This window comes from Marmota flaviventris, chromosome 3, assembly GCF_047511675.1.
Source record: "Marmota flaviventris isolate mMarFla1 chromosome 3, mMarFla1.hap1, whole genome shotgun sequence".
NCBI lineage: Eukaryota > Metazoa > Chordata > Mammalia > Rodentia > Sciuridae > Marmota > Marmota flaviventris.
Window position 1 is genome coordinate 24,253,532 of NC_092500.1, and position 18,625 is coordinate 24,272,156.

The 18,625-nt window shown below is 31.8% G+C and overlaps 1 protein-coding gene across 5 annotated transcripts in view; it reads left to right on the forward strand.

Moving 5' to 3' along the window:
* Window positions 1–18,625, forward strand: part of Cdk17 (cyclin dependent kinase 17) — a 105,602-nt gene that overhangs the window by 59,868 nt on the left and 27,109 nt on the right. For 4 of the 5 annotated variants that reach the window (XM_071609621.1, XM_071609620.1, XM_071609622.1 and 1 more), the window contains 4 exons: window positions 3,543–3,689; window positions 7,717–7,881; window positions 10,654–10,787; window positions 13,648–13,773. In XM_071609621.1, coding sequence (XP_071465722.1) covers window positions 3,572–3,689; window positions 7,717–7,881; window positions 10,654–10,787; window positions 13,648–13,773 — 543 coding nt within the window. In that variant the 5' untranslated portion in view covers window positions 3,543–3,571. Of the gene's footprint in view, window positions 1–3,542; window positions 3,690–4,189; window positions 4,224–7,716; window positions 7,882–10,653; window positions 10,788–13,647; window positions 13,774–18,625 lie in introns of those variants that run through there. The other variant, XM_071609623.1, reaches the window with a different exon arrangement.

Consider the following 18,625-nt stretch of genomic DNA (forward strand, 5'->3'; position numbering starts at 1 on the left):
AATATATAAACATATCTAAACTATCTTTTCAGCATTATCAGTAGAACAATTAAAGTTACAATTTTGTGAAATACTAAGCATTTTTGGCTTTTTAAAAATACATTTAACGTGTACTATCTTAACTATTTTTGTGTTTAGTTCATTAGTATGAAAAAAATTCATATTGTTTTGCAACCATCACTATTATCTATCTCTTAGAATTCTTTTTATCTTATAAAACTGAAGCTCTATACCTGATAATCAATAATTCCCATTCTTTTCCTTCCCCAGCAATTACCATTTTTGTTTTCTTTTTCTATGATTTTGATTACAATTATTGAGTTATTTTATATTCTTTTTTCCTACTAAGTCTTTAAAATTTAATATATATTTTACATTATGGCAGAACTCACTTTGGACTAACCATTTTTCAGGTGCTTATTTGTCACATTTGGCTTTTGGCTGCTGTTTCAAGTAGTTATACTCTTATTGTATAATTTATACTGAATCTAAATATAATTGGTCATTATGTGAATCAATTCTTTAATAATATTAATTATACTTTGTTAATTTTATTCTTATTATCTAGAACAATAGGCAGGTTCCAGTTTTGAAAATTTTTGAAATAGCTTTTCCCAATTTTTAAAAAATTGTATTCCCAGATTCCAAAATGTTGTCTATATAGTTGGTTAGACATCAGTAACCACATGACTGTATTTGAGAAGGTTGCTATCTAAAAAGTTGGTGGTTATAAGCTATTCGGAGTTTGGGGGAATATAGATTTCTTAAAGAGTGGGGTTGACACAGTTATCATGCTTGATGACTTCCTAGAGGGACTCTCTCTAGTGTAAAGTCTTAAGTAAGAGGGTAGATGAGAGTGACACAGCTTGGTTCATCTTGAATATCTAGTATGTTTAAATGAATTGCATTGATCATTGTCAAGGTTGACAGTCAGATGTGAAATAGCATTTAGGACATCCCTGCACTGAACAGATTTCTTTTCTGGGTTCAACTTCTTCTTCTTTTTTTTTTTTTTTAGTTGAAGGTGGACACAGTATCTTTATTTATTTATTTTATGTGGTGCTGAGACTTGAACCCAGTGCCTCACACATGCTAGGCAAGCACTCTGCCACTGAGCTTCAGCCCCAACCCATGGATTCAACTTTTGCTTTCATTGACCACCTCTGGCTTGGTACAATACCTGTGTTATATTGTCTTAAAAATCCACATCAAACCTCCATTTTTGCCTATGAACTGACTTGTAGAAGATTAAGGCTTCTGCTGAAAGTACTAGAAGTGCTAGGGAATTAAAATCATTTTGAAGGTATTGTAGAGCTGCTGAGTCAGTTTAAGAATCAGGAGAGAAGGAAGACAGACACATTCTGTACTGGGGTTTCTCCTGTGTTTTCTCTTAAGCTGTGTAGAGAAAAAGGATAAAAGCTGAGTAGGACATAAAATATAAGCAAAAAGCAACTGCAGAAGTTGCATGGAGCTTTTTTTAAAAAATGTTTTTTTTAGTTTGTGGATGGACAGAATACCTTTATTTTATTTATTTATTTTTCTATGATGCTGAGAATTGAGCCCAGTGCCTCACGCAGGTGAGACGAATGCTCTATCACTCAGCCCCAGCCCCAGCCCCAGCCCCAGCCCTGCATGGAGGTTTTGGTAGTTATTCTGGCTTAGGGTTACAGATGGAATCTGTTGAAGGGCTGTATCATAAGAAAGAGGACAAAGCACAGGCAGGTCAATCTTTATTATAGTGTTAAAACTCAGTCTCAAGCAATCTCTGTTTCTGATTGGACTGAGTTGATCCGTTGCTCTCCTACTTTGCCTGACTGTTAGAAAATAATTAAATTCTCTTTGGAGGAAGGTAACGGCATCCAGAACCTCTACATTTTTTCCCCATAGGCATTTCATAAAATCATTCACATATAATGCTTGGCAGTCAATAAAAAATTGCTAGATATACAAGAGCAAGAGAAAAAAAATCAAGAACAGGAACAGATCAAAGCATCAAAATAGTATTGATACAGATTGTACATACTTTCGAGGTTCAGATGGAGGCATTAAAACACAATAAGTAGTTATGAAAATACATGCTGAGAGTGAGAATTTCATTAGAGAAGTGGAATCTATAGAAAAGAATTAAATGGAGGTTCTGAAACTGAAAAAAAAAATGTAGTAACTAAAATTTAGAACCCAGTAGATAGGTTTAATTGCAGGTTAGACACAGTTGAAAGAGGAATAGTAACCTCAAAGATAAAATAATAGAAAATGTTCAGTAGAATGTATTTGTCCTTTTGTTGTTATGACCAAACCAAGCTAAGGCATGGAAGTTTTCCAATAATTCACCAAAGTCCATCTCCTGTTTTAGAACTTAGGAGTGAAAAGAGTCTTTATTATAATGTAATTGCAATTCTTGCTATTTAAATATTTGTGATTATATATTTTTATTGTAGTGTTTATTTTAAAAACTATAGTAAACATATAACATTGAGGTGGGAAAGTACAAAGTTATTACTACTTATAAATTTGTAACTTTATACACTTCATTCAGCTTCTGAGCAAACAAAAATTATTACATAACTAATATCTTATGCAGAAGTCACCTGTTCAGCAAACTCGGCTATTTAGAATAGAGCCTTAGAATCAGAAAATAAGAAAAACACAGACAGAAATTAGGTAAACAGAGGTGGATGGTAAAACATGTATTTTAGCATAAAGGCGTTTATAAGGCCCTTACTTTTATTAAGAATAATGGTTATCGTTAATGGTGATCTGGTAAACCTGCTAATTGCAAGTCAGATAGTAAGTCAGAAAAGCAGTGATGGGTAAATAGTTGAAGAATTGGGTTTGGCAGCAAGTACCTTGTTTCATCATTGTAAGACTCCACAATGAATTTTATCATTGATTTGTGTACCTATAAGAAGGAAAAAAATGCTTTTAATTACACTTTGACATCCTGTTAATTGTGATATACATCCTGATTTCAGAGATGTTATAATGTGGTGGATAAAGTCAATGGCAATCCTGTTTTTAAGTCTTAATTCTATTGTTAGTTATTTGTCTGACTTGGACCAGGTAACTTTGAGAATTTTTGCTAATATATGACAATGAGATAGTAAAATGTCAAAAGTTATTCTTTATCCTTCCCTCTTTACCTTTCTTAACCCCTAGTTATTTCTGAAGGCATCTGCTGACTGGTTCCTATATGATTGTGATTTGCAAGGATAGAACATAAAAATCAAAATAGTATTAATATTTTCATTGTTGAATTTTAGAAAGTACATTTTAAGAAAATTTCTAGGCCTTCTAAATTTCATTATTATGTTTGAATTATTTTAATTGTGTAGAATTCCTACTTTTGTTTTGATGTCAAACAAATATGGCATTAATTAGTAGATGCATCTTTTTAAACAAAAGGTTGGACTTTGAGATATTTCATGAAGTAAAAAATTCCTCATTATATTCCTATTTTGAAGATTCCCAGTAAACCCAGAATGAAATTTTTTTTCTTGAACAGTAAAATATTGTTAACTTTGCTTTTGTGTTCATTCTTTCAGGATTTTTCAAGCCACGTTCAATTGATAGGATGAAAAAGTTTAAGAGAAGGCTATCCCTCACTCTTCGAGGAAGCCAGACTATTGATGAATCATTATCTGAATTAGCTGAACAAATGACTATTGAAGAAAACAGCAGCAAGGATAATGGTAAATATTTGGGATGGAGGAGATGCTTCTCCCATTTAATTACTTCATAAACGATGTCAGGTTACTGTCTAGATAAAGTCATAATAATGTCCTTTTATTTCTCTGTCTCATTCCCTGGTGTTTTAGGAAACAGAAGATTGTATAACTTTCTTGGGCTTGCTTACTGGAATATTCCACTTTCAATCCAACATTGTTATTCTGCCTGTCTCAAGCCATAATGAATTATTCCATCCCACATTTCTGTTTTTTACTAGTTCATAAATAAGAATATATTGCATAATATTATCTTAATTGTTAAACAACTATTTTTATATTAACATTTAAGTACTTTTGCTATTCTTATAACCTGAATTAATACAGCTTAAAAATTTATAGAAGATTTGGAAATTTGTGGTCTCATTAAAGTTTTATAACATTCTATATGCATATTGATTATCTACTACATTATAAGGTTCATCATGAGTAAATTTTATTGTTTTTTAATTTTATGTTTACCACAGAGTCTATCCATAGTATTGAGAACACATACAGCAGGTAGGCATATAATGTTTCATGCTTTGACAGTCCTTTTTTAATTCAAAGTACTAGTACACAGATTAAATAATAAAATAAAGAGCTTGTTAAAGTAAATAAATTAAAATGTAAACTCAGTGGCATTTTTAGAACAAGGCTACAATTCAAATGAAAATAACCCTAAGAATGTTATAATTATCAGAAAGGAGCTTACACGAATGGCTACCAGTGTGTCATGATATGCAGACTCTCTGGCAAGCCTTCTTTCACTATGCAGAAATTCTGCTGTTTAGAGATTTGTGGCAGTGGGTAAAAACATGAACACCATCACCCTTCCCATTATACATGTAAATGCTTGTGTTGTAAGAGAGGGAAAGGTGTAGTGGAAAGGGCTCTGCATTTTAAATTACAAGTCATGGGTTGGGATTTAATATACTGAAACACTTGGTTGGATAACTCCAGGTAAGTAATTTATTCTACCAGGGCTTCAGATACCTTATTTCTTTTCCTCTGAAAGGTCACTATTTATTCAAGGATACCTATCTTGTTGGCAGAGCCAGTACTTTACAACCTAGATTTCTTTGCTTCAAAGTCTATAACATTGTATCTGTTCTCCCAGATCTCCTAGGTTCTACTGAGACTTTCTTGATATCTACTTTTTGTTTTTAAAGTGGGACAGAAGAGGGGCTATTAGGAAATTTAAAATAATAACTGGGATATAGTTACATATAGGAGGAGAAAATTTTGCCTTTGGATCAAATCCCAAAATGTATTTTATAATCTATTTTTTATAAGACAATATCAGCTAGATACCTGAAGCAAAATCCTAATTTTCTTCAAGAAATCCATTGTATTCTTGGTATTAATTAAATCCAATGTGTTTGGGGGTTTTTGTTTGTTTGTTTATTTATTTATTTGGTACCAGGGATTGAACCCCCAGGGGTGCTTCGACACCACTGAGTAACATCTCTAGTCCTTTTTAAAATTTTCTCACAGGGTCTTGCTAAATTGCTTAGAACCTTGCTAAATTGCTGAAGTTACCTTTAAACTTGTGATCCTCCTACCTCAGCCTCCTGAGCCACTGGGGTTACAGGTGTGCACCACCATTCTCAGCTCAGTGTGTTCATTTTTATGATAGAAGAGTCTTGCCATTATGTTTGCCAGTGATATTTAGGAATAAAATAAGCACAGTATGCATCTTTGTGTTTCTGGGACATATTTATGGGTGGGGGAAGGGTAGTATTAGGTATTGAACCCAGGGCTACTCTACCATTGGACTGTATACCCAACTCTTTTTACTTTTTATTTTGAAATAGTCTTGGTAAATTGGTGGCCTTGGATTGGTGATCCTCCTATTTCAATTGCCCAGGTAGTAAGGATTATAAACATGAACCACTGCACCTGACTAGGGCACTGGTTTGTTTGTTTGTTTGTTTTTGGTACCAGGGATTCCAGGGATTGAACCCAGAAACGCTTAAACACTGAGCCACATACCCAGCCCCTTTTATGTTTTTTTTTTGAGAAAGGGTCTTGCGTAGTTGCTCAGTACCTTGATAAATTGCTGAGGCTGACTTTGAATTCACAATTTTCCTGCCTCAGCTGATCCTCCTGCCTCTGCCTCTCTAGCCACTGGTATTACAAGCATGCATCATGACACCCGGATAGGTCATATCTTAATGAGTATTTGACTACAAGACAGACCTCTTTTATAAAAAAGCTATGACTTAAAGAAAATGAACCTACTTTGAGAGCTAGTTAATATTTTGGACTAATTGCATATGTTCTGAAACATTTTAGTATCATTTATTAAAACATACTTAGTTGTAACCTGGTGAAATGTTTAAAATATTTAATTGTTTTAAAGTATTATATATTGTTTCCCTTATTAAAATTCCTTCTTACAGTAGTAACCTTGACAGTTAATAAAGAAGAAAAAAATAGAAACTCTGTTGAATTTCTTCTTGACCAGACTTACTTGAAGGCATCTTAATACACATTGTAAAGATTACTGGTAGCTTGGGTTGCAGAGATTACAGGTATCATGGACTACCACAATCTGATATTGCTTATTCCCTTGCTTTCACCAAAAGTTTTGACAGAAATCCTACATCTTGCCTGATAATTGCTTCCATCACATTCTTTTCTTATGGAGTTTAGGTTTGGTGTTGTTGTTAGCATAAAAAATTATTTTACACTAAACAGAAGTGTAGAATATATTTTTTAAAGTACTTGCAAGAATAGAGAATTCTGAGCACATCATTTTTAAAAATGTTTAATTTTTTAAAAATTGTCAAAAATGAATTCATATCATTTTATCAAAAAATTAAGTATAAAATTATTATATGAACCAGCAGTTCTGTTCTAAGGTTATACTCAAAACGTTGAAACAGGTTTTCAAAGTCTTGTTCACATTCTTTGCCATTTATAACTAAATTTTTTTTTAATTTTTGGCTCCAGGGATTGAACCTAGGGGTGCTTAACCACTGAACCATATCCCCAGTCCTTTTTTATATTTTATTTAAGACAGGGTCTCCTGGAGTTACTTAGAGCCTTGTTAAGTTGCTGCGGCTAGCTTTGAATTTGTGATCCTCTTGCCTCAGCCTCCAGAGCTGCTGGGATTACAGCCATGCGTCACTGTGCCTGGCCTAAATAATTTTTAAGTCTTATATTTTAGGAACATTTCTGCTTGGTAATAGACTTGTGATTATTTAAAGATTCTTTTTTAAAGATATTTTTTAATTGTTAATTGACCTTTATTTCATTCATTTATTCATACGTGGTGCTGAAAATTGAACCACATGCTAGGCAAGTGCTCTACCACTAAGCCACCCCCAAATTTGAGGCAGTAATTTCAGAGTCTTTGCATTGATGATATTAAATACTTTTGTTTAATTCATTAATTGACACACCTTTTTAGATGTCTAGCAATAGGGATATAAATTCATTTAGGCCAGGATTACATCTTCCATATTCTATAGCATGCTTAAACATAAGGCACATACTAGGTAGTTAATACATGGAGGAATGGAATATAAACAATCTTGAGATATGTTGAAATCAGCAAATGGATAAAAATGGTTATAGTAGTTTTATGATTATTAACCAATTTTTATTAATGAGAAAAGGATAGGTAAGTTATTAGAACAACTTAAAATATTAAATATTTATATAAATAGTTTTTCATAGAAATTATTTTAACTCTACTGCTTTGTGTGTATGATCATAGAAATGAGGTTAAATATAATGATCTTTTGGGGCTGGGGTTGTGGCTCAGTGGTAGAGCACTTGCTTTGCACATGTGAGGCACTTTGTTAAATCCTCAGCACCACATAAAATAAATAAATAAGTAAAACAAAGATATTGTGTCCATGTTCAACTAAATATAAAAAATTAAAAAAAAAGGTAATGATCTCTGTTACAATTCTTGTTTTCTGTTTTGCTTTCTCAATCCTTCTCATGTGATCCTGAATCTTGGGCTGATGATGGAATGATTTTCAAATACCGTGAACCACAGAGCCTATAGTGAAGAATGGCAGGCCTCCAACATCTCACAGTATGCATTCCTTCCTCCACCAATACACGGGATCTTTCAAGAAACCCCCATTGCGGAGACCCCACAGTGTTATTGGAGGAAGCCTTGGCTCCTTCATGGCAATGCCCAGAAATGGAAGCAGATTAGGTAATTTTGTTATTTATCTATTATATCTAACTTTCTGATTGTAGAACATGTATGTTTTTTAGGTTTTAGACAGCCAGCCTTTATTATCTGATTTCTCTTTGCCAGTTAAAAAACAAATTAAATGTAGGAAGGACAGCAGAAAAAGGGAAGGTTCTAGAAAGAGTATTGTTGACACTACAAAGAAGTAATATTTGAACACCTGTCCATCAGGAAGTAAACAAGTCCCATAAAAAGGAGATATAAAATTTCAAAATGAATGGCAGTTTAGGATGGTGCTTAATCATACCTCAGTAACTCTTGAAATAATCACCATAGACTTTTACAATAATGAAATAATCACTTAAGTTGTTACTCTTTTATTACTATGTCCTTTTAAATATCCAGGAAAAATATATATATGAAAGTTTCTGTTTATTTTATGTCTACTTCCTTGATCTTTTTTGGTGGTGTCCTTTTTAAAATTCATGTTGGATTTGATTTTTAAAATCATTTTAAACATAACGATTTAAAAAAATATATTTTGGGGGTACCAGGAATTGAACTCAGGGGCACTTAACCACTGAGCCACATCCCCAGCCTTATTTTGCATTTTATTTAGAGACAGGGTCTCACTGAGTTGCTTAGTGCCTCAATTTTGCTAAGGCTGGCTTTGAACTCGCAATTCTCCTGCCTCAGCCTCCTGAGTCACTAGGATTACAGGTGTGCAGCCATTGCACCTGCCTAAACATAACATCTTATTGTTTTATAAGATAATTCTATTTACTGAAGTTCAAGTTATGCTTGCTTTATTTCTTGTCATGGCAGATTATTTCCTAATGTGTTTCATGAATTTTGGGAATATAAACTAATCTACAGTTTTTATCTATGGGTAATGTGTGTAGCCTTTATCTGTATAGGTGTAACCCTACAGAGTTGTGTGCTGCAATCAGCTCACACTGGTTCATGAGAGGTGATTCTTAAATTTTTAGCAATTTTGCCTGTGAAACATGGCTCTTATTAATTTTCAATTATATAAGCAATTAAGGTAAATTTAAAAACAAAGTAATGAATACTCAAAAGTCATTACTTTCTAATTATTCTGCCACTTTTTACTATTATCTTTGTTGTAAGAGTTACTTCTATTGTAGCTTTATAGTCAAAATACTATGTAATGGTGAGTGGAGTTTCTCCCCATTGTTATACATTCAGTGTCATGTTGACAGCTTGAAGTCTGCTTTAGAGAATTGTTTGCCCCAGGGAATCAGAAAACACTACAGGTTAGGGCTTAGCTTATTGTTTGTTTGTTGATTGTCTAAATCAGGTGCTTGTTTGTATGTTTTTTAAGTTTTGTGGACTGTAGTCTCTGTTGCATATTCTTTTTCTTTGATTAGTAACCTTTAAAAATGCAACAAAGCAAATAAAAACAAAAAAAAATTTTTAGTTCAGGAACCATACAGAAACATCCATTCTTATTCTATACTCTTGGTCTAGATTTAAGAAAGTGATGTTGAAAATGTTAGCAATGCAGATGAAATTAAGTTTATTGTATCTGTAGCTGTTGATAAGTGAATAGAGTGAATGGCACAAAAATTGAGCAAGTAAAAATTATTCTCAAAAATTATTACCTGATTCAACAAAGAAATTTCTTATCCCACTGACAAATTAGTATAGTTCTGACGTAAACCTTCATTGTTTTACTTTTGTCTTGATGGAATCAAAAATACCCACCAGCAATTGTGTTTGAATTATACTTGTTTGCTAATGACGTGCTTTCTTGATTGAGTCAGATAGTTTTTATTCATAATATGAGATTACGAAACTTTTCTTTGTAGTTTTTTCACAAGAGTTGAGTGTTTCTGGGAGGTCAAATGCAGCTTAGATACCCAGGGCTTTACATTTTTATCCCAGTATGCACCTAAACACAAGCACTTTCTTACCAGTCTCAGCAGCCCCTACCAAGAAAATGACAGTTTATGCTTGAGAATTTTTGAATTTTATTTCTCTCTTTTTAAAATTTGTTTCCTGGGTATTACCTATACATTCTTACAAACCCAGCTATACATATTTAAGCATTATATTTTGGTTTACGTTTCCTTGAGGAAGGAAAGTTTTCAAATTTTTCTGGAAATAGAAGGTATGGTTAAATTCTTTAACATTTTTTAAGTGTAGCAGAAAGGAATTATGACCTTATATGTGTCTGGTATCAAATTTTAAGAGATTAGGAATCAATTACCGATACATTGATTTTTGCTGCCAAGTTAATTGTTGTTCAGATCTCAACATAAAATTTCTTCAGAATCCCTTTGTAATAGAAGTATCTTCCATTATCATTTGCAACTGCTTATGAATATGAATTGGGATTTTCTTAATATTGAGAGTTACCAAGACAAAAATATAGAAATAAACTAAAATCTAATATTAATTTGGCATGAAACCGTTGAGTTCCATGTTTTAAAGTCCTCTTTTTAAGTAACTATTATTCATTAAAAGTTTAAATTGTATTTCCAGTGTGTAATTGTTATTCAGCTCTTGATAATGACTTGAATGCTAACTCTTTCATAAATTTTTTATAATCTGTGAGTGTAAAAGGATTTCTTAGTAATTTCTATTTGAAGACATTTGAGTTAATGTTTTGATCTCTTAACTGCACACCTATGTATCTTACTGTAAAAGACCTTAATGTTCTGATTTTTTGTATGTTGGTTGTCTATATTTGACCAGTAATGATAATTAATTATATAGTAGGATAAAATATCTTCTTTAAGGTAAATATTGTCTCATTTTCTGATGTAGATATTGTTCATGAAAATCTAAAAATGGGATCAGATGGTGAGAGTGACCAAGCTTCTGGAACATCATCGGATGAAGTCCAGTCACCTACAGGTGTTTGTCTCAGAAATCGTATACATAGACGAATCTCCATGGAGGTAACAATTTAAAAATATATAAGTGTACCTTTGTATATGTTTTTATGTATATAAATAAACACATGTTTATCAAGCACATAAATGCCCATTTGAAAATTTTCATGAAGGTAAGTGACACCTCTAAGAAGTATTTCTTTATATTAATGAATTGTATTCCGAATATTTCCATAGACACCATTTTCCCCCTTGCTTTATAAGTATCAGTATCATTTCCTCTGTCATTCATTACACCTACCAAATCCCTATAGAATATGTAAATTATTTCTCCTTATATAAGTTATGCAACCCATTTCCCTTTGTTTATCAGTTATAACTTTGAAGACAGAAGTTATGACTTATCATTTCAGTATGTAGGAAAAGAAGAAGTGAAATTATCACTATTTGCTGATGATATGATTCTGTACCTAGAAGACCCAAAACATTCCACCAGAAAACTTCTAGAACTAATAAATGAATTCAGCAGAGGAACAGGATATGAAATCAACACCCATAAATCAAGGCATTTCTGTACATCAGTGACAAATCCTCAGAAAGAGAAACTAGGAAAACCACCCCATTTACAATAGCCTCAAAAAAAAAAAAAAAAAAAAAAATACTTGGAATCAATGAAAAAAGTGAAAGACTGTACAGTGAAAAACTACAGAACGCTAAAGAAAGAAATTAAAGAAGACCTTAGAAGATGGAAATATCTCCCTTGTTCTTGGATAGGCAGAATTAATATTGTCAAAATGATCATACTGCCAAAAGCACTATACAGGTTCAATGCAATTCCAATCCAAATCCCAATGACATGCCTCATAGAAATAGAGAAAGCAATCATGAAATTCATCTGGAAAAATAAGAGACCCAGAATAGCCAATGGCATTATTATAGCAGACGTTAAATTATACTACAGAGCAATAATAACAAAAACAGCATGGTATTGGCACCAAATTAGACCTGTAGACCAATAGAGCACACAGAGACAAACCCACACGATTACAGTTATCTCATATTAGACAAAGGCACCAAAAACATATTGGAGAAAAGATAGCTTCTTCAACAAATGGTGCTGGGAAAACTGGAAATCCATATGCAACAAAATGAAATTAAACCTCTGTCTCTCATCAAGCACAAAACACAAGGACCTAGGAATTAAACCAGAGACCTTGTGCCTAATAGAAGAAAAAGTAGGCCCAAATCTCCTTCATGTCAGATTAGGCCTTGACTTCCTTAATAAGACTCCTATAGTATAAGAATTAAAACCAAGAATAAATGAGATGGATTCAAACTAAGAAGTTTTTCCTCAGCAAAAGAAACAATCAGTGAGGTGACTAGAGAGACTACAGAATGGGAGCAAATTTTTACCACACTTACATCAGATAGAACACTAATCTCTAGGATATATAAAGCACTCAAAAATACAAATAACCCAATCAATAAATGGGCCAAGGAACTGAACAGACACTTCTCAGAAGAGGATATACAATCAGTCAACAAATATATGGGAAAATGTTTTATATATATATATTAGTTTAATTCATTTTGTTTTTTCAATTTTTTTTTTGTTTTTGATGGAATGGACCTTTATTTCTTTATATGCAGTACTGAGAATCAAACCCAGTGCCTCACACATGCTAGGCAAGTGCTCTACCACTGAGCCACAACCTCAACCCAAGTTTAATTTATTTTAGTATCTAGAAAAATTTATTTCTGTATTCCTCCCCCTTGAACATATATACACATGTTCTATTTCTGATTTATCATGGGTCAACTGATGATTTTAAACTTACAGTGGTGAAAAATCAATACACATTCAGTAGAACCCATACTTCAGACTTTGAATTTTGATTTTTTTTCCCTGGCTAGCAATATGCAATATAATACTATTTTGTGATACAGTATCACAGCTCCCAGTTAGCCATGCAGTCACAGGATTAAACTATTATACTCTACAGTGTTCTGTGTTGCTAAACTGTGATGTTCAGTGAATTAGGTATGTTTAAATGCATTTCCAACTTAATGATATTTTCAATATAGAATTGGTTTATCAGAATAACCCCATGTTAAGTTGAAGAGTATCTGTGCTTTTATTCAAGAATATTTTTGTCTATTTCTCTAGAGTTTTAGGCATTTTGTTTTGTTGCAATTTTAGGCATTTTGTTTTGTTGCAAAGATAATCTTGGGATTTGTTTTGGGTAATATAAAATACTAAAATTAGTATGGTAAAAATCAGTATTGTTTCATTGTTTAGTCTTACCATTTGAAATATAATTCATTTAAGTCTTTTATCTCTCAGTAAATATTTATACAGTTCCTTTATATATCTTTTTGTTTTTCATTATTTTATTATAAAAGGATTTACAATAAATTCTTTTCATAGAATTTATATTTCTTGATGTGATGATAGAAGCAAGTTTTTCTTTGAAGTTAATCTTAGTTCACATTTTATAGTTAAATGAAATAGAAAGCCTTTTACTTCTATTAACAGCAATAAGAAAACATTTTAATTTTCTTTTCATGTTTATGTAAAATCATAATATCTACTTGTTTAATTATTTAAATTGATCATATGTTGTGATATCTGCCTATTCCTATTTTATGGAATAATAATTTCAAAGTAAATCCAAGATAAATTTACTAATGAAATGACTTCAAAATTTGTCCATTCTGTTTTAAATCATTTCTGTAAAACTGCATTGTGCACCTTTGCTTATAACAGTAATAATCTTGCCTTCAATATATATAATTAATTTAGATAACTTTGTAATGGTAATAAACTTTAGCTAATTATTGCTTAAAAATAATATACTAAAGCCCATGAATCACAAGTCAAATGCCCTAGGTTTTTGATTACCTACTTTTTTTTTCCTTTTTATAGGATTTAAATAAACGGTTATCCCTACCTGCAGATATCAGAATACCTGATGGATATCTGGAAAAGTTTCAGATCAACAGTCCACCATTTGATCAACCAATGAGCCGAAGATCTCGTAGAGCTTCCTTGGTAAGGTTTTGGTCTCCTATACCTGTACAAGCAGATTTGCTTTTTCTGTTCTCTGAATGTAAACACTTTATTTTTTCTTTTGGTAGTTATGGGAATTGAACCCAGGAATTTGCACATGCTAGGCAGCTCCATCAATGAGCTAAAACCCCATCCCTTAACTTAAATTTTACATGTAACATTTAAATAGCTAAATTTTATTATATTGCCTTCTGGGTTTTATTATTTTCCATTCCTAAGGGTTAATTGGAACCCTTAACATGAATGCATATTGGGATATGATTTAAGCTATGTTATATTTTATTTTTGGTAAATTTTATTCATACTTGCTAGATATACAGAATACGTATTACATATATATCTCTTAGATTTACTATACTAGATACAGTAAACATATATTAATATATATTAGATTATCCAGTGAAATACTCAAAGTATCACCTACAAATCAATGAATATTTGCAATATAAACATACTTGTATATAAGTAGTACCCATTGAATAAAATTACCAGAAACCTCCTTCTATTATATTTCTTTTCTTTTAATACCCCTTAATTATAACCATAATCTCTGCCTTTTAATACCAAAGATTAGTTTTATCCACATATGTCACACTGTTTTGATTATATTATCTTTGTAAGTATGTTTTAATACCTGGAACTTTCTTATTCTCATATGTACACATTCTTAATTATTTTTAAAATGCTTAATAATTAATTTCTGATTATTCTTTTTTAAACCACTGAACTTTGCATAATTGAGTATAGAAAAATACTAAAATTTATTTTACATAAACATGGAAATATATATTTATACAGTTAAAATATATATAATATAATATATATTTATACGAACACAATGTATGAAAGAATATAGTGTGCATTTTTGTGGTTAGCTCCTTTTGCTGTATATATCTATGTTGTTGCATATAGTTATAGTTAATTTGTTTTTGTTGCATGATGTTTTACTGTATAAGTATAAATACACACACACACAAGTGTATTATACTTTTTCCATTTTGTTGATGGGTATTTTAATTTTATTCAGTTTTTTTTTTTTTTTTAACTATTATCCAATAGTGCTGTCACCGTTCCTGTGCATAGTTTTTTTGGTTAACATAATAAGCCCTTCATACCTAGGAGGGGTATTGTTAGATCATATATATCTATGTTGAGCCTTCCTAGAAAACATCAAAACAGTTTTCTAAAGTGGTTGTACTAATTTATACTTTCATCATCAATGTATGATAATTCTGATTGCTCTTGCCAATTTTGGAGGCTGTCTTTTTCTTTTTTAATTTTAACTTTTCTAATAAATAGTGGTCTCTCATTTTTATTTTGCATTTCATTGACTAAGTTGAATACTTTTAAATATATTTCTTGGTCATTTAAGTATCTTTTTTAGATTAATTGCCCAAGTCTGTTGTCTATCTTCTGGTTTTTCTACCCTTTCCTTACTGATTTATAGGAATTGTTTACATTCTACATAAAGGAACTTTGTCAGCTTTATGTCTTGTAACATCTTCTAGTACATCTTCTAGCAGTTGTCCCAGCACTTGTTATTGAAAGGACAGCTTTTCCTGTTGTACTTTCATCTTTGACATAAATTCAGGTGATTGCATATTATATCTTTTGGATGACTAGAATTTTCTACTAGGGATACATATAGTGTTGTAAAGAATAAAATGGGCAGCAAGTAAATTGTCTGCAAATCATGAGTCTTCAGAGGAGGAAGCCCTTGAGATGGCCCTAGAAAGATGGGTAGGAATTTGTCAAGTTGAAATGAGCCTGTGAACAAAGAGCATTCTAAGCAGAGGAAATTTCATGTACTACACCCAGAGATAGGAATGTATATGTTATGTGAGGGAAATTTTAATGGATATGAAGAATCAATATGTAATAATTTATTTTAAAAATAGAACTTGAAACGATAGGATGATCCAGATTATAAAAAGCATTAGATGTCAGGTTGAGGAGTCTGAACTTCATCCCATGTAATCAAAAGTGTTTATTTATATAAGGGCTGGCATGATCACATTTTTGTTTCAAATAATAGCTTCAGGAAAAGTAGAAACAGTGAACTAGATGGAGAGACAGACAAGATGGAGATGAATTAGGAATTTGTTCAAAATTAGGGATGATGTAGCAGTCATCTGGAAATAGAAAGTAGAACACTGACCCTAGGGATCATGTAGAGAGAAAATAGACAGGATCTGGTACTCAGTTAACTTTGTGTCTGAGGGATAACAATTGATGATGACTTCTGAGTTTCTCACAGCTGTTTCATCTCCTTTCCATATATTATATCATGGATTTTTTTAATTTATATAAGCTTATGTTTTGATATTCTAAAGAATAAAATTACTTTATTCTTTTATACACTCTGAGCACATTGATAAAGTATAACCAACTTGATTTTGGTATATGTCAGTGATTATCGTAATTTTGCACACCACTCCTTAAAACATTTTAAAAGATACTTTTGCCACTTTATTTTCTGGTCAGATGTCTTCTTTAGCTATCAATTTTTATAAAAGATTTGTACTTGGGATAAATTTTGAAGTTATGTTTGTTCTGATTTGAAGTGAAAGTATGATTTAATACCATGCAATTCCTTTTTTGCCAGTGTGTGGCAGGGGTGGGGGTGGGGGGAGGAGGGATCAAACCCAGGGTCTCCAGCATACTAGGCTCTACCAATGAGCTACATTCCCAACCCTTACCATGCAGTTCTTGAAACTGTCATTTAAAAAGAGTTGTCTTTTGTAGTTTACATGAAATTAAACAGTGCCCTCTAATGAATGTTAAGTGATTGGAGTTTTTGTTATTGCCACCTATTCCTATCCACTTACCATGTTTTTGATTTTGAATTTTGGCTTATAAATTTCAGATTAATCATGCCACAGCTGTATTTTGTTTCTATCCATGCATCCCTTTCATTACAATCTACCTTACTAAGCAAATTGTTTTTGATATATATTTGAAAATTATTCTTCAAAATGAAAAATCTTTACCTTGTGTTGATACTGGAAGGGGCAGACGAGAGGCATATGAAAGTTAGGGGTAATGGAAAGCAGGTGGGAAAAAGAAAATTATTTTTCATAACAGTTAGAATTCAAGTTTACATAGGTGCTGTATTCATTATGTATCCAAAAACTAGATTTTTTTTTCCCCCTCAGTGAGGTCTGTTATTTATAGAATTCTGAACCTCAGGGGGTTTATGTATGAAGAAGAAGGGTGAGGTTAGGAATGGATGAAAAGCAGTTGGGGAAAAAAAATATTCTTCACATGTGTTAGGAGTTTACATTTCCATGGATAATATACCCTTTTTCTTAGGTAGAAATTAAGAAAATTAGTTATAGAATTCTTTTTTGCTGGAAGGAGTAATAGGGAAGGGTCAGTTAGATCTATAAATTCATGATCATTTATTTTAAGTGGACCCTCAGTTTTGCCTTTCACGTTGTCTTTCTTTGATTAAGTCTTTTCACTCTAAGCAAGGAGCTGATCTAGTTTTAGATTCACAGAGAAATTACAAAGATAATACAGTGATTTTTACCACATACCCAGTTACCCCTATTATTAACAATGTTCCTTTAATTCATTTTTTACAACTAAGGAACCAATATTGGTACATTACTATTTACTAAACTCCACATTTTATTCAAATTTCACTAGTTTTTTACTACCATCCTTTTTCTGTCCAAAGATTACATCCAGGATACCATGTTAATTTAGTAATCATATCTCATTAAAGATAACTGGTTACTGAATTGGGAAATGCTATTTAATAGTTATTTATGGTTGGTAAGAAATGAAGTATTAACACAGTTAAATAAATATTAGACTAATGGGACTCTTCTATGCTGATAGTCAGAATTCATCAGAGTTTTGTTGCATTTACAATAATGGTGTACCCAGTAGAAGTTTTATGAGACTTATAAGTGTAACATCAGTAGAATGAAAGTCTATATATGAAAATTTGTGTCATTATATTAAAATTATAGATTAGGTACATTTTAAGTGTTTATCTTCCCACTGTGTGGATTCCTCATTCCTAGCTCAGCAGTATAGATTACATGTATTCATTTCTTATTTCTAAGAGCAAATGAGAAAATAGGGCATCAAGTCCTGATATCTCACAAAATAATAAATGCATCCTATGGTGTGAAAGTGAGGTTCACTTCCACACACAGTTTACCTTTGACAGAATTGGCAAGTATCATGATGCTGATAAATTTTGTAAGAAAAAAATGACCAAATAGAATTGAGGTTTTTAGTCTCTTATCTGGCCCCACATATCAAAGAGTAAAACCCATTGCTGTCAGATACAATAATTTAATAATTCTCACAGGGAGGGAAGTGGGTGTTTGGAAAAAACCTCCTGCTGTTCCCAGTGTTTTTCAATACATATTCTATTTTAACATGGCATCTGTAGAACCTCAGCATATACTTCACTTGTTCTAAAGCTAAATTAGAACCGCATCTCTAGCATATTAATACATCTGTATTACTGTGGTGCATGAATTATGTTGTTAGAAACAAAGACGATTAGAAATCTCTCATTACACTTGATACTGCTTACAAATTACACTGAATTATAGGAAGACCTATTATAAGTTGTAATTTATTTTATTTATGTATATTGTTAGTATTTGTGTGCTTTTGCTATAAGAGCCATCTCATTAGGAATTCGCTTTGGACTGCCAAAAAGTGAAGTATTTTCTTAGAACAATGAAGTATCAGAAAAATGATCTTCTTCTGTCTGAAAAACAGAATTAAGGGTGTTTTCAATATTATATTAAAATATAAAGCTTATTTTACCATTTTTTTAGCTATTATTTCTGTTTAAAGGTGCAAC